The sequence below is a fragment of the Schistocerca gregaria genome, chromosome 4 (assembly GCF_023897955.1).
Source record: "Schistocerca gregaria isolate iqSchGreg1 chromosome 4, iqSchGreg1.2, whole genome shotgun sequence".
NCBI classification, from domain to species: Eukaryota; Metazoa; Arthropoda; class Insecta; order Orthoptera; family Acrididae; genus Schistocerca; species Schistocerca gregaria.
Window position 1 is genome coordinate 662,918,037 of NC_064923.1, and position 18,172 is coordinate 662,936,208.

Here is an 18,172-nt window from a genome sequence, read left to right on the forward strand (position 1 = left end):
GCTAAATGATAAGGGACCTATCTTTCTATGTATTCGCATCACATTACACTTCGCTACATTGAGATTCAATTGCCATTCCGTGCACCATGCGTCAATTCGCTGCAGATCCTCCTGCATTTCAGTACAATTTTCCATTGTTGCAACCTCTCGATACACCACAGCATCATCTGCAAAAAGCCTCAGTGAACTTCCGATGTCATCCACCAGGTCATTTATGTATATTGTGAATAGCAACGGTCCTATGACACTCCCCTGCGGCACACCTGAAATCACTCTTACTTCGGAAGACTTCTCTCCATTGAGAATGACGTGCTGCGTTCTGTTATCTAGGAACTCCTCAATCCAATCACACAATTGATCTGATAGTCCATATGCTCTTACTTTGTTCATTAAACGACTGTGGGGAACTGTGTCAAACGCCTTGCGGAAGTCAAGAAACACGGCATCTACCTGTGAACCCGTGTCTAAGGCCCTCTGAGTCTCGTGGACGAATAGCGCGAGCTGGGTTTCACACGATCGTCTTTTTCGAAACCCATGCTGATTCCTACAGAGTAGATTTCTAGTCTCCAGAAAAGACATTATACTCGAACATAATACGTGTTCCAAAATTCTACAACTGATCGACGTTAGAGATATAGGTCTATAGTTCTGCACATCTGTTCGACGTCCCTTCATGAGAACGGGGATGACCTGTGCCCTTTTCCAATCCTTTGGAACGCTTCGCTCTTCTAGAGACCTACGGTACACCGCTGCAAGAAGGGGGGCAAGTTCCTTCGCATCCTCTGTGTAAAATCGAACTGGTATCCCATCAGGACCAGCGGCCTTTCCTCTTTTGAGCGATTTTAATTGTTTCTCTATCCCTCTGTCGTCTACTTCGATATCTACCATTTTGTCAACTGTGCGACAATCTAGAGAAGGAAGCACAGTGCAGTCTTCCTCTGTGAAACATCTTTGGAAGAAGACATTTAGTATTTCGGCCTTTAGTCTGTCATCCTCTGTTTCAGTACCATTTTGGTCACAGAGTGTCTGGACATTTTGTTTTGATCCACCTACCGCTTTGACATAGGACCAAAATTTCTTAGGATTTTCTGCCAAGTCAGTACATAGAACTTTACTTTCGAATTCATTGAAAGCCTCTCGCATAGCCCTCCTCACACTACATTTCGCTTCGCGTAATTTTTGTTTGTCTGCAAGGCTTTGGATATGTTTATGTTTGCTGTGAAGTTCCCTTTGCTTCCGCAGCAGTTTTCTAACTCGGTTGTTGTACCACGGTGGCTCTTTTCCATCTCTTACGATCTTGCTTGGCACATACTCATCTAACGCATATTGTACCATGGTTTTGAATTTTGTCCACTGATCCTCAACACTATCTGCACTTGAGACAAAACTTTTGTGTTGAGCCGTCAGGTACTCTGTAATCTGCTTTTTGTCACTTTTGCTAAACAGAAAAATCTTCCTACCTTTTTTAATATTTCTATTTACGGCTGAAATCATCGATGCAGTAACCGCTTTATGATCGCTGATTCCCTGTTCTGCATTAACTGATTCAAATAGTTCGGGTCTGTTTGTCACCAGAAGGTCTAATATATTATCGCCACGAGTCGGTTTTCTGTTTAACTGCTCAAGGTAGTTTTCAGATAAAGCACTTAAAAATATTTCACTGGATTCTTTGTCCCTGCCACCCATTATGAACGTTTGAGTCTCCCAGTCTATATCCGGCAAATTAAAATCTCCACCCAGAACTATAACATGGTGGGGAAATCTACTGGAAATATTTTCCAAATTATTCTTCAGGTGCTGAGCCACAACAGCTGCTGAGCCCGGGGGCCTTTAGAGACATCCAATTACCATGTCTGAGCCTGCTTTAACCGTGACCTTCACCCAAATCATTTCACAATTCAAATCTCCGTCAATTTCCTTCGATACTATTGCACTTCTTATCGCTATAAACACGCCTCCCCCTTCACTGTCCACTGTTCAGTTTCTGTCAGCCAGGTGGTGTGAACCTTCTTGTCTAGCCAGAAGGTGAACAGATGGTTGGTCAATCTGTTTGGAGGCAATCTTGTAACATGGCTGTAGAATGCTGCCCTTCTTTTTCTTGCACAGTCAGAGAGCCTCTTGTTATGTTCGTAGAGCTCAGAGTTATGCCGTCTTCTGAATTCCCTCCAATTTCTCCATTAGACCTCTGCGGTTCATGGAAAGACATTCCATGGCACAGGGCTCCTGGTCATATGACTGATGTGTAGTGCTTAAGTTTCAGGTTGTGTGATAGGCATTTTTTGTTGTAGGTGTTCATAGTCAGTCAAAAGGCTAGTTTCAACTTGTTGACTCTCATGGATAAAGACGTTTTTTCTGATAAGTTGTGTTCAATCCATTCACCAAGATACTTAAACTTCTCAGTCCTTTTGATGTTCCCCTTGTCTAGAAACATCTCTCTGTTAGCTTCTTTGATGTTGGTGAAGAACTCTGTTTTCTCCAGCGACACTCGAGGACCCAATTTGGCTGCCTGTTTTCTGAGGCAGTTTACCTGCATTGTTGCCAGTTCAAGACAATCAGCAATCAGTGCCATGTCATCTGCAAAAACCAAGCAATCTACAATCTTCATTCTTACGGCCCAGGTAGACACCATTCTGAACACCCAAATTTGTTAGTTCCTTGTGCCATTCTCTCACAACCTTTTCGAGGGCAGTTGAAGAGAAGTGGGGAGAGTCCATCCCCTTGTCTCACTCCAGTTTTTATCTTGAAGCTTTCTAAGATCTCACGTCAGCTTGGAATGGGCGTTGGTCAATGTTTCTAGAATGAGTGTGCAGGTTTGTTGTCTAGATCTGGTTCCTGGAGTATTTTGTTAAGTATTTCTCTATCAACAAAGTCGTAGGCCTTCATGAAATCAACAAAGGTGACAAACAGCTTATTGTTTCTCATCTTGGAATTTGCCAGTACAGTCTTAAGGTTAAAGATCTGTTCAGCACAGGATCGGGTCTTCCTGAAACCTCCCTGATATTTTCTGAGTTGACTATCCACTTGATCTTCTGTCCTTGTTGGTAATGCCTTGGAGAGAATTTTGTATGTTACCAGGACAAGAGACATTCCATGGTAGTTGTTCAGATCAGTGAAATCTCCTATTTTGTGAAGCAATTGGATCAGTGACATGTTCCAGTGAGACGGTAATTTCTCTGTTTCCCTAGATTATCTCAGTGAGCTTGCCCATGGCATTGCTTCCAGCACATTTCCAGAGTTCAGCAACAATAGAGTCCTCTTCAGCTACCTTATTATTCTTTAGAAGTTGAATGATTTGCCCAACTTCTTCGAGTGAAGGAGCCAGTGAGTCCGGGTTTGGTGTGGTTTGTTTGTAGTTGAAGTCTTCACTGGGTAGATCACAATTGAGTAGGTTTATAAAGTACTGAGCTAAGAAGTGGCAGTTGTTAAATCCAGTCTGCCCTGCGAGTCTCTGAAGTGGAGGCTTTGTGGCTTGTATTTTCGAGTGTCTGCTTAAAGGTTCTGTAAAAATCTCTGGAGTTATTCTTAGCGAAGCTGTGATTGATTTGGGTTAGTTGGTTTTGTGTGAAGGTCTGTTTGGTTCCTTGAATTATCTTAACTGTAAGCCTTCTTTGCTCCAAAAAGTTCTTCCAATTTTTTTGGTTTTCTTACACTCCCCCTTCCCCCACTTCAGATGTATAGAAGTGGTTACTTACTATTTGTTCTTACTCCACATCAAGGTTGTCTTTAGCACAAAAGGGATGCACAATGCTGCAGCTAAAATTTATGATCACTTACCTGGCAATGTAAATTAAATGTCTCACAGAGAGCAAAGTAAAATTTGAAAACAAACTGAAAAAGTTTCTCCATAACAGCTCCTCGTATTCCATAGAAGAATTTCTTTATTGTATTGTGTAAAAGGTGGTGAATAGGAATTACTAACTCACAACTATGTGTTTAATAATAATAATAATAATAATAATAATAATAATAATAATAATAATAAAAGAATAGGCCTCCGGTATGTTCTGCCAGTCATAAAAGGCGACGAAAAGAACAAACCACTAATAGGGCTAACCCCCCTTTTAGTGTGATTAGTTGGTTCAGGACAGAACTAATGAAGTCTCGGACAAGCGCTGTCATGGTCGGTGATGACGCTTGAACCCTATTCCCGTCCACAATGGTAACGACACTGCTAGCCACACCGAAAATGATTTATATCCAAATAGAGGTGTTTTGCAGGATATGCTTCCTGCAACCACCCTAGAAGGAAAACAAAGACAGAGGATGAGATGGTCAGATGAAGTTAACCGACGCCTCATGTTCTGTTATTACCAAGCAACAAACTTAGGAACAAACACAACTGGATACAGATCACAAGTATACACAACATTTATTACTAGATACCCAGAATTAAAATTTTTAACAGAACAACGACTAGCTGATCAGATCCGTGTAATAATAAAAAATAACAGGATACTCCAGTCAGAATTAGAAAACATCAAACAACAAGTACAAAAAATACTAGAACAAAATAATGTGCAGTCAGAAGAAGAAGAAAATACAGTAATGGACTCAAACATTCCAGAGCAAACAAACAAAGAACAACACGCATCAATTAAACAATCAGAGGAAAACGAAATCTTAAGACAGCCACAAGAACAAGCACAAATAGAATACGAAGTGACACACATGTTAGATATAGAAGAAAAATTTCAGCTGACATATATAGAATACAAAGACACAAATACAGGCATTAGACCATTCTTGCATAGACCATCAAATAATTCACAAGTCAAAAGAACAATAACAACTATCGACACAATCATACACAACAAAATAAATGAAAATACAGCTATGGAAAAGTTACAACTACTGATTTATATAGGAGCACTCACTACACTAAATATACACACTAGGCAGAGATCAGAACCAACCAACACACAGAAGAAACCGACAAAACCAGCATGGCAACACAGGCTACAGATCGGAATAGAAAAGTCAGAGAAAAGACACCGGACAGCTAACACAATTTATAAGAAATGAAATATCAGACAAAAAACGAAAAAGGTTAGGTAAAATCTCACAACAAGAAGCGATAGAGCAATTAGATGAAAAGAAGCAGAAATTACAAGCATTGGCCAAACGCCTTAGAAGATACAAAAAAAGTGAAAATAGAAGGAAACAAAACCAAACATTCAACACAAACCAAAAGAAATTTTACCAGATAACACACTTATTAAAATAGACAATCCACCAAACGTAACAGACATGGAACACTTCTGGAGCAATATATGGTCAAACCCGGTACAATGTAACAGGCATGCACGATGGATACAAGCAGAAACAGACACATACAAGATGATACCACAAATGCCTGAAGTGATAATTTTGCAACATGAAGTCACCCAAGCAATTAATTCTACTCACAATTGGAAAGCCCCTGGAAAAGATAAAATAGCAAATTTCTGGCTAAAGAAGTTCACCTCAACACATTCACACCTAACTAAGTTATTTAACAGTTACATTGCAGACCCTACTCCCAGATGATTTATGGAATTAACTGCTTCCAGTTGCTGACCTGCTATATTGCAGCTAAATGATAAAGGATCTTTCTTTCTATGTATTCGCAGCACATTACACTTGTCTACATTGAGATTCAATTGCCATTCCCTGCACCATGCGTCAATTCGCTGCAGATCCTCCTACATTTCAATACAATTTTTCATTGTTGCAACCTCTCAATACACCACAGCATCATCTGCAAAAAACCTCAGTGAACTTCCGATGCCATCCACCAGGTCATTTATGTATATTGTGAATAGCAACGGTCCTATGACACTCCCCTGCGGCACACCTGAAATCACTCTTACTTCGGAAGACGTCTCTCCATTGAGAATGACATGCTGCGCACTGTTATCTAGGAACTCCTCAATCCAATCACACAATTGGTCTGATAGTCCGTATGCTCTTACTTTGTTCATGAAACGACTGTGGGGAACTGTGTCAAACGCCTTGCGGAAGTCAAGAAACACGGCATCTACCTGTGAACCCATGTCTATGGCCCTCTGAGTCTCGTGGACGAATAGCGCAAGCTGGGTTTCACACGACCGTCTCTTTCGAAACCCATGCTGATTCCTACAGAGTAGATCTCTAGTCTCCAGAAAAGTCATTATACTCGAACATAATACGTGTTCAAAAATTCTACAACTGATCGACGTTAGAGATATAGTTCTATAGTTCTGCACATCTGTTCGACGTCCCTTCTTGAAAACGGGGATGACCTGTGCCCTTTTCCAATCCTTTGGAACGCTTCGCTCTTCTAGAGACCTACGGTACACCGCTGCAAGAAGGGGGGCCAGTTCCTTCGCGTACTCTGTAATCTAAAACTACTGGCAGCAACAAATCAACAACTCAACCAATTACTAAAGATAACAGAAGTATTCAGCAATGATATAAATATGGCTTTTGGAACAGACAAATGTAAGAAAAATAGTGTAGTCAAGGGAAAACACACTAAACAAGAAGGTTACATATTGGATAACCATAGCGACTGCATAGAAGTGATGGAAAAAACAGGTGCTTATAAATATCTAGGATACAGACAAAAAATAGGAATAGATAATACAAATATTAAAGAAGAACTAAAAGAAAAATATAGACAAAAACTAACAAAAATACTGAAAACAGAATTGACAGCAAGAAACAAAACAAAAGCTATAAATACTTATGCTGTACCAATATTGACCTACTCATTTGTAGTAGGGAAATGGAGTAACACAGACCTAGAAGCACTCAATACACTTACACGATCACAATGCCACAAATATAGAATACAACACATACATTCAGCAACAGAAAGATTCACATTAAGCAGAAAGGAAGGAGGAAGGGGATTTATCGACATAAAAAACTTACATTATGGACAAGTAGACAATTTAAGAAAATTCTTTATAGAACGAGCAGAAACTAGCAAAATACACAAAGCAATCACTCATATAAATACATCTGCTACAACACTGCAATTTCATAACCACTTCTGCAACCCTTTAGATCACATAACATCAACAGATACGAAGAAAACAAATTGGAAAAAGAAAACACTACATGGCAGGCACCCGTATCATCTAACACAGACACACATCGATCAAGACGCATCCAACACATGGCTAAGAAAAGACAATATGTACAGTGAGACAGAAGGATTCATAATTGCAATACAGGATCAAACAATAAACACCAGATATTACAGCAAGCATATTATTAAAGATCCCAATACTACAACAGATAAAAGCAGACTTTGAAAACAACAAATAGAAACAGTAGATCACATCACAAACGGATATACAATACTAGCAAATACAGAATACCCCAGAAGACATGACAATGTAGCAGAAATAATACATCAACAACTTGCCATACAGCATAAACTTATAAAACAACACGTTCCCACATATAAGTATGCACCACAAAATGTACTGTAGAATGATGAATAAAAATTATACTGGAACAGAACCATTATAACAGATAAAACAACACCACTTAACAAACCTGACATCATACTCACCAATAAAAAGAAGAAATTAACACAACTAATCGAAATATCCATACCTAATACAACAAATATACAGAAGAAAACAGGAGAAAAAATTGAAAAATACATCCAACTGGCTGAGGAAGTCAAGGACTTGTGGCATCAGGATAAAGTTGACATTATACTGATTATACTATCAACTACAGGAGTCATACCACACAATATCCATCAGTACATCGGCACAATACAGCTACATCCAAACTTATATATACAACTACAGAAATCTGTAATTATTGATACTTGTTCAATTACCCGAAAGTTCCTAAATGCAATGTAACATATACTGTACAGTTAAAAGGAAGTCACGCTTGATCAAAATCCACATCACTTTCCATTTTTAACCAGACATAACGTCTGAGAAAGAAAAGAAATAATAATAATGAACAAGAAAACATAAATGTTCAGCATGAGGCCAAATTTACAACTTACTTTCCCAAGTGACTCATTTCGCAGCATTATGATTTATCGTGCAAATGACCCAGGGAACATAAAACTAACTAAAGACTATTGGTCACTCAACTGAAAGTAAAAGATGCTGTGATGAATGTTCTTGAGGGGAAGAATCATTTTGTTATTATCTCTCTGGAACTACTTCTTCTCAGACACATAGCTTATGTCAGATACAGGCAATACTGTGAAGATGAGAAGAAAGTGGCTGAGGAAGAACTGAGGAAACGGCAAGAACAGGAAAAAGAAAAACTGTTGCAAGCAAGTATAAAGTGTAAGTGCATAAAAAATTAAATATGGAACACGGTGAACAGGACTTGAAGAAAATGAAAGAAGAATAAAAGGAGCAAAGATTGACTCTTGAAAGGGTAATGGACAATGCAAAAAAGTGCTTAAAAGAAGCGGTAAATGACTTGGTTGGAATTAGTGTGGCCCAATCAATCTTGGAGAGTGAACACTCTCCGCAACACTGCAAAAGTTAGAGAACAAAAATTAAAGAAAATTAAAGATGTGAAAAGATACAAAAGCAGTTGATAAGTGAAAAAGCGGTGTTAAAACCCATTTTTCTCTCTCTCTCTCCAGAGAAGTAAAAGTAGAGACGAATGACCTAATTTTGTAAAAAAACGCTTGATGGTTTTCCACGTTACATTTAGTAATTAATATTTTTAAACGTTGTGTCTGTATTACTCAGAAAATAGTACTACACAGGTGCACTTTAAAGCTTTTTCTTGTTTTTGGTATATTAGTGCTGAATAGGAACATGGCAGTATTCTTATAATAAAGTTCTATGATTTTCCTGGTTATTATTATTATTATTATTATTATTATTATTATTATTATTATATTACACTGTTTGCAATTTTGTTATAAAACAATAAATATGTGTGAGTTGGCTGGCTGTGAGGATGGTGCAGGCCACATTAAAGAAAAATTCTTTTGACCCTTCATTCACAATGAAAAATTTGAGTCAGTATTTAGTTTGCTTTTATGTCTAAATCAGTAAAATCAGTTTTTGTAATCAAAATGGTCATTAAGCCAGTAATTTTAGTCTTCAGTTTGGTTTCCATCCCTCTCATTGCTGAAAGTATGTATCATCATCATGGAAACACCTTACATATATTAAGATGAAAGACCTATTGACCCAGTCTTATTGTTGCTATCACATATATTTGTACCACATTATGCCCTTTGGCAACTGCTTAAATTTACTGGTCTTTTGAGTTATGTATTGATTAAAACTATCTTACATGGGTGAGTCTGAGACTGCAGGAGACATTTTGAAGACAGCGCTCCTTTACCACAACTGACACAGAGCAGGAGTTCTTCCAATGAAACTTACAATTCCGTACCATCCAATGAGGGATTTATCACATATGTTACATATTTCTTTGTTATACAATAATATACCATCAGTTGATATTACATTTGTGCTCTGTGAGTATAATTTATTTATGTTGAATCATTCTATGTGCATATTTAATTACATGTAGGTAGTGTTAACTGTTAACAATACTAAAGCTATTTTAATTATGTGAGGAATATTTTAAACAAAGCTGGTGGATTTGAAGGTCATGTACAGTTAGTTAAATGCAGCCTTGTCTCTGTTCTTCCAGGATCTGTTCCAGTTTGGAGATGTAGATGGGAAGTTATATGATGCTAAATTACAGCATCCTTTAGGAGTTGCTTGGTGTCCAAGGAATGAAACACTCTATGTGGCAGACTCTTACAACCACAAGATAAAAGCTATCTCAGTTTCAACTAATTTCTGTAAAACCTTTGCTGGTAGTGGAAAATCTGGTGACTCAGTTGGACCCATAGGTGATAATTCAGTTCAGGTAATGCAAGGTTGTCATTTGTTTAACTTCACCATTAACATTCAACAGTTAACCTGAAAATTCAGTCTTATGAATTAGCATCTCTGCTTACGTTGCAGAAGGTCATCTATGAAAATATTCTTATAATATCCACAAATTAAATTATTCTTTCTTCAAATGCAATCTGCAGTGAAATTCATGGAAGAACATTCAAAACTGTAATTCTTATATTAATATTAACGAAGTGACTGTGCCAATAACCATTCAAACTACTTACATGCCTCTGTTCAGGTAAATCCATTTTAATAACACACAAATTATTACACTCATATAACTCTGAATAACAAACCATTTTGCACGATATCCAGTACTTGTTCTTACTTTTGAGCACCTAATGTGAGTCTGTTTACAGAGTTTGTAGAGATGGTTTGACACTGTGTGTATGCAACATAACATATTTATAGGTTGCAGTGTATGAAAGTAGGAGCCATTCTGTGTCTGCCGGTTTGATGTGAGTGAGTGCATCCTATGTGTTTCATGGTCCAGCAGATGTGTGAATCTCAGGCCGGTCAATTTGCCAAGCAGTCAAAGTGTTTCGCCATATACAAGCTATGCTAATAATCAGTCCAAGTCCCTTTTGTAAGTAGTGTCAAGGCCAAGCAAGGTTGCATGTATTTCAGTTGTCCAGCTGGGGTGTGGCACATTAATGCAGACTTTAAAAACAGTGTCTTCATTAGCCATGATCAAGCACACCGCAGAATTTGCTGAGTTGGTTAAATAACTCCAATATGAATTGTCAGCTGCAGTTCATAGTAATATGCAACGGACAACAGAAGCAAGAAACTCAGTTTGGAATGAAAGCAAAGACTAACATATTCACAACAGGTATAGCTTCTGACCAAAGGATAAAACACTCAGAAAAAATGTTTTGATATCAGAAAGTTGGTGCTGTAACACAATAGTGTAAGCAGAGACGCTAGGATATAGAAGCTGCCGAAAGCACATCTGTAGGAAGCGGGTGGCAGACCTTCCACTGAAAATGTTGACCTCAGAACCAACAACATGGAAAAGTTGTAATTGAAGGCTGGACAATTAATTGTGTAGTAGCTTCTGAAGTTCCGCATGTTCCTGTGCCTTTGCGAGCTGAACATAATCAGTAAAATTTGTCACACTATTAATACATGACATACAGTCGGCAAGTATGGTGCTTATACCTGAAATGTGGCAGATGTCTTTGCTGAACAGTAAATTTCAGGTGGTTGTACTGCCTTGGTGGACTTATCTGAAAGGCATAGATAATTGGCTTGTGATTGGTAAATATTGTATCATCTCTGGCTGCTAACTGTTATTGAAAGTACCTAATTGGTTTATACACCAACAGAACCTCACGATCATAAGTGCCACATTTCCCTTGAAAACAGGAGAACTTCTATGTGAAGGCAAGTGGTTGCCACATGCCTATAGCTTGGTACTACAACACTGTGCCAGGAGCTGTCTGACTGGTTTCAACTACTAATGCAAGTGCTGCACGCAATGCAAGATGTGTCAGGAGAGCAGAATTTTCAAGGATTTACTTCACTGCATTAAAAGCAAACTCATCTCATCTATCCAGTGAATGGATGAATTTCCCCTAGTTTCAATTCAGTAAGTGTTGCAGTTAGTGTTTCTTACTACTTGGGTGAGTGGGCAAATGTCACTGGTTAAAATTCAGTATCCCCAAGAAACGTTGTAGCTCCTTTGTGGTTTCTGGCCATGTGTTCTTCACGATAGCTTCCATTTTTTCTGGTAGCTGCAGTGACACTGCAGGCAAAATTAAATGTCCCAAAAAGGTGATCTGAGGTTTACCAAAAATACGCTTAACAGGGCTCAACAGCACACTGCAATGGTCTAGGCATTTAAAAATCTCCATCAGCTTTTGTGACTGAAAAGATGAGAGTATCGTTCAAGTATGCAATGCAGATTGACAGTCCCTGCAGCACTGAGTCAGTGAACTTCTCCATGGTTGAGAGGCATTCCACAAACAGAGGCTCATTTAAAGACTTTCAAATAAGCTGAGTGGAGTGGTTATAGCAGTTTTTGGAATGTCTTTGTTTGCTATAGGATTTTGTTTGTGAAAGCCTTTGCACAGTCAGGTGCAGTAAACACAGTTGCACCATTAAGAGTATAATTATAGACCCTTAATACCGACATTGCATATCTGTTTGGAATTGTTATTGCATTCAGCAAATAGTAATCACCACACGAGTGCCACACGCCAACATGTATGGGTACCAAATTCAGAGGCGAACAAGAAGGATGAATTTCTTAAACTCCACCTTTGTGATCACAAAACGATTGGCAGCTAAATGTCTAGGATAGCAGGAAACTGGCAGGCCATCAGTAGTTTCCATGAAATGCACAGTGTTGTAATGTAACTTCCTTGGCAGACGAGGTGGCTGGATTACGGCTGAAAACTGGTCAAGCAACTCAGTGCATATGCTTTCTGCTGCCTCCACTAGCTTAGCACTTTGAGCCACTGTACTGCATCAGGATCCAGCAGTAGACACTCCAGTGACTCTGTCGACAGTCTGTGCATTTGCTACATCTGATCTAGACAAAGGTGCAATACAACTCCAAGTCAGCTCAATAAGTCCCATACTATAACTGGCTATTGATGAGATATTAGTGGCAGAAAGGCAGAACAAAGTTAGTGACTGCCAATTATTCCAGAAAATGTGTAAATCTGAGACTGCATCCGAAAGGAATTTTCACCCAATCTCCTGGTCACTAGTATAGAGACTCTGAGAGACTGTCCAGCAATCAGATGCTCCCCTCCATCTGACTCCCACGGTCATTTCAGAAGATGTGATATGAGGTGCACTTGCACACTTGGTTCCCAAATGTCTGGTGATAACAACATGTTGTAGGTGATTGCTCTGCATCATTTAGAACCAATAAGTTCATTCTGAAATGACTGTGTGATCTTCTGTGGTAATGATGTCTATCACTGATGTGACTCCATTGAGCCACCAGTTCACTCATTTGTCTAGCCAGAACATCCCTTTGTCTGACAGACAATTGTAATCTGTCCATGTCACTGCCGTGGATGTGGCACTGTTGCACAGTGTCACTACAGTAGTGATTGATGATGCTGTTATTTCATTCTGAATCCTGTCAGTCAGATCAGTGGTGATTTCCAAGGGCATTTCTGTCTGAGATACTACTATGGCTTTAACCTGAGATAGAAGATAGCTACTTCAGTGTGAACTAAGTAGTATGTGTGGTATAGTTCCTATATTGAATTAACTATGCAGTTGCCTCAGGTATTGCGGTGACTTCCTGCCTCCAATGTCTTCTTGCATTAACACATGATGCAAGCACTCCTCTTTGATGCAGACACTTGGTGAACCAACTCTGTTTTCAGTTTATTCTATGAATCGTGTGCAGAAGCTAATGTGATTATGTTTTCAACTTTGACCAAATAGTGGTGGTTGTGCTGACTGATCACTAGAGCAAACTTAATAAACTCTTTGATTAATCCTCCATAATGAAAATTTTGTTCCACCTGTGCAAACCAAAGCACCAGATTGTGAGGCCAGAATGGCAGTAATCATACAGCAAGTGATGACATTGTAGGACCTTCAGTGCCCATTTGTATAACTCTTGAGTAACAGCCATTTATTTACAGATACATGTTGAGGATAAGTAAGATTTTGAGACATGTAAATTACATTAAATTAACACTACAAAAGATGTGTGTCTATTAAATGAAGAAATTCTCACTGTCTGCTCCAACGGAGCATCACTAAACAAAACAACCACTACTGCCAAATCAAAAGGTCTCTGGCAGCTGGCCTGCAAATTCATTGACAAATATGAAACACTGTAGGTGAATGTCTTATGTGCTGTAGATATTATCTGTATGTTAATTTGGAATGGCACATAAAAATAAATTTTATGTATCTTGTGCAGTGTTTAAAGCTGTGCTCAGGATTCACATTGGAATTTCCTTGTGGAAGTTTATGTTAGAAGATGTCAAGGAAAAATATATTAAAAACAAAGATTCCAAGACTTACCAAGCGGGAAAGCGCCGGTAGACAGGCACAATAAATAAAACACAAAAAACACACACTGTGCCTGTCTACCGGCGCTTTCCCGCTTGGTAAGTCTTGGAATCTTTGTTTTTAATATATTTTTCCCATGTGGAAGTTTCTTTCTATTTTATTTACAAGATATCAAGGAAATTATTCAATTACATTGTAGGAAGCAACTTTGCATAACTTTAATATTACGACCACTTTGTTTGAGGCTTATTCATTTAATCGAAACTTGTAGACTTAATGGAGTTATAGACTTAATAGAACTTCTTCATTTAATAGACACACATCTTTCCTAGTGTTAATTTACTGCAATTTACATGTCTCAAAGTCTTACTTATCCTCAACATGTATCTGTAAATAAATTGCTATTACTCAGAGTTATACGAGTGGACACTGAAGATCCAATAATGTCACCACTTGCAGTATGATTACCGCAATTATGGCCTTACAATCTGGTGCAATGTCTACTCATTGTTTTAGTTTTGTGTTATCTATGGCATGTTAGCTCCGTAGGTGCCAGACTACTAATGCAGAGGTCTCGGGTTCAGTCCGCAGTTGGTCCTAGGAATTTTTTGTCCCTTACCACTTCTTTCACCTTGCCTAGTAAAACTGGTGTCAGAATGAAGGTTGATTTAACACCACAGGGTGTCAAATCAACCTTCATGCTGACGCCAGTTTTACTTTTTTTTGGAAACACCATATAGAGAATGCTGTTTCTCTCTCATAAAATTTCCTGTGGGCTGTAAAACTACTATAATGTTTGATTTCGATGTGCATTACTGTACCATGTTTGGAGAAAATTGGAGGTATTACGGAAATTATAATGCTGTTTGTGGCATTTAATGTCCATGAACCAGAAAAATGGGTTGGTATCCTGTTGCATAATGTTTTCTCCACATCCACACTTATATGAGGTTAGATGGAAATTTTAAATAATATGGAATATTGTACAGTGTCCCAGGGATATGACAGGAACAATCATTTCAAGCAAAAAAGTCAGTGAACATATGCCCTATTCCAATTGGTTTCCAAAATAGAACACATTTAATGTTCTGTATTATCCAATAAAGGAAAATGATATTGAAATTGAACTTTACATGCCCACACGGTAGTATGGTCTCTAGGTTAGTCTAGTGTGATATATGTTGTATCAGTATCTATTAGCAGTGACAGAAAACACGAAGAACAAGTGGCTACTGCATGGCAGTAGTAGTCAGTTTGGGACTGGGACGATGCTGTCACTGCTGGAGTACTGGTTATTCTTCATCTTTTACTCTCCTTGATAACACATATTGATAAAACAAATACCACATTAGACAAGTTTGAGGCCAGTCTATCAAATGGGCGTGTAAAAATCCACTTAAAAATCTTTTTTTTGTATTGAATTATATAGAAAGTAACTAACAATGTGCTTTAAATGTGTTCTATCTTGGAAACCATTCAGAATAAGGACTTTATGCGTATGAAGTTTTATTGCTTCAAATGATAGTCCCTGTCATCGCTGAAATTTGACCATCCCTCCTGGGACACCATGGGTATAAAAATGGAAGGTAGGGTTGGAGCGGGAAATTCTTTTTCAATCTGACCACAAGCTCCTCTAGTCGAAGTGTATTAAGCTGGTCTGAACATGGAGAAGGATGGAAAAGAAGCATCAGAGATTGAAGAAATGTAGAGATCAAAACAAAGAAGCTGGAAATTTGACTGTATTATTCACAGTATATAAACTGTAGATGAAATGGGGAAGAAAAGAAAGGATAGGGAGGGGGTCGCTGCAGTCAACTGCACTGGGACATTACATGGAATCAGTGGCAATGAGTGAAAATGTATACTGGACTGGGATTCAAACCCGGTATCTCCTGCTTACTAGGCAAATGTGTTTACCATTGCACCATCCAGGACACAGCATCATTGTGGCTGTGTGGACTATCTCAGCATGCCTCACACACTACAAATATTGTTAAGGAGGAATGAGTGTGAGTGTTCCAAAATAATTGAATCAACCAGTGCAAGAGTTGATATTGTCTGCTGTACACAACATTCATATTGCCACTTGTGCTGACTAATACTTTATTTACTATAACTGGATTACCTCATAAAATAATTATAAAGACAACCTAAAATTTTCAAGTAAGGTAGCACCTTGTTCTTCAAATCAATGAAATGTGAGAGTCTTCCTTGTGCAAAATGTGCTGAACTAAGCTTTCTAATCATTTTATGTGGTGACTGAAGTTTAGTTCATAACTGACAATGTGCAGGGTGAGTCAGGAGGAAAGGTACATGTTTTGAAGGGTTACAGTATTAGTGATTCTGAACAAAAAAATTCATATGAATATATGCCATACTCCAAATGGTTTCCGAGATTACACATTTAATGTACATTGCTGTTTATTACCTGTGCTATTCATTTTCTGTATTACTCAAACATTTTCATTGTTTACAATATATGACAGTAATGCAGAGAAAGTTAAGATGAACAATTTGAATACAGTACACTTGTGGTCTATCAAGTCAGAAAACTACCTCAAATTGGCCTACAAAATCTTTCTGAAAAACAGCCCGTGAACATCACATGTGATTTTCAGTACTCTCATACCCTCTTAGTACAAACTATTAATCCTATAGAAAAAATGAATAGGACTTTCTTTGTAGGAAATTTAATATAATTTAATATTGTCCTGTAGCACATTTTCGGTGGAGGGTGCAGTTTTTGAGTTATTCAAGAAAAATGTACAAAAGTTATATAAAATATGTTGCATCTCAGAAACCATTTGGAGTAGGGCGTATATTCGTATGAAGTTTTTTGTTCAGAATCACTAATACTATCACCTCTAAAAGCATGTACCTTTCCTCCTGACTCACCTTGCCTCAGAATATTACCATCTACATCTACATCTACATCCATACTCCGCAAGCCACCTGACGGCGTGTGGCGGAGGGTACCCTGAGTACCTCTATCGGTTCTCCCTTCTATTCCAGTCTCGTATTGTACGTGGAAAGAAGGATTGTCGGTATGCTTCTGTGTGGGCTCTAATCTCTCTGATTTTATCCTCATGGTCTCTTCGCGAGATATGCGTAGGAGGGAGCAATATACTGCTTGACTCTTCGGTGAAGGTATGTTCTCGAAACTTTAACAAAAGCCCGTACCGAGCTACTGAGCGTCTCTCCTGCAGAGTCTTCCACTGGAGTTCATCTATCATCTCCGTAACGCTTTCGCAATTACTAAATGATCCTGTAACGAAGCGCGCTGCTCTCCGTTGGATCTTCTCTATCTCTTCTATGAACCCTACCTGGTGCGGATCCCACACTGCTGAGCAGTATTCAAGCATTGGGCGAACAAGCGTACTGTAACCTACTTCCTTTGTTGTCGGATTGCATTTCCTTAGGATTCTTCCAATGAATCTGTCTGGCATCTGCTTTACCGATGATCAACTTTATATGATCATTCCATTTTAAATCACTCCTAATGAGTACTCCCAGATAATTTATGGAATTAACTGCTTCCAGTTGCTGACCTGCTATTTTGTAGCTAAATGATAAGGGACCTATCTTTCTATGTATTCGCATCACATTACACTTCGCTACATTGAGATTCAATTGCCATTCCGTGCACCATGCGTCAATTCGCTGCAGATCCTCCTGCATTTCAGTACAATTTTCCATTGTTGCAACCTCTCGATACACCACAGCATCATCTGCAAAAAGCCTCAGTGAACTTCCAATGTCATCCACCAGGTCATTTATGTATATTGTGAATAGCAACGGTCCTATGACACTCCCCTGCGGCACACCTGAAATCACTCTTACTTCGGAAGACTTCTCTCCATTGAGAATGACATGCTGCGTTCTGTTATCTAGGAACTCCTCAATCCAATCACACAATTGATCTGATAGTCCGTATGCTCTTACTTTGTTCATTAAACGACTGTGGGGAACTGTGTCAAACGCCTTGCGGAAGTCAAGAAACACGGCATCTACCTGTGAACCCGTGTCTAAGGCCCTCTGAGTCTCGTGGACGAATAGCGCGAGCCAACATAAAAATTTAACATTCCTGTTAAATTATCAGTTACCTTGATTGTAATACAATTAATGTGAAATTTATGTTTTACTTATATTGCTTTTAATTTTGTATCATTATTGTTTTTCAGTTCAGTGAGCCAGGCGGGTTATGTGTGAGTTCTGATGCATCAAAAATTTACATTGCTGACACAAACAATCACAGTATAAAAATGATTCACTTGGAATTGGAATTGCTTGAAAGAGTA

At 38.6% G+C, this 18,172-nt stretch overlaps 1 protein-coding gene across 1 annotated transcript in view; it reads left to right on the forward strand.

Moving 5' to 3' along the window:
• The window catches only part of LOC126267178 (NHL repeat-containing protein 2), a 168,530-nt gene that overhangs the window by 123,738 nt on the left and 26,620 nt on the right, over positions 1-18,172 (forward strand). Inside the window, exons 8-9 of the mRNA XM_049972140.1 lie at positions 9,631-9,852; positions 18,056-18,169. Of these exons, the coding sequence (XP_049828097.1) occupies positions 9,631-9,852; positions 18,056-18,169 (336 nt within the window). The remainder of the gene's footprint in view (positions 1-9,630; positions 9,853-18,055; positions 18,170-18,172) is intronic.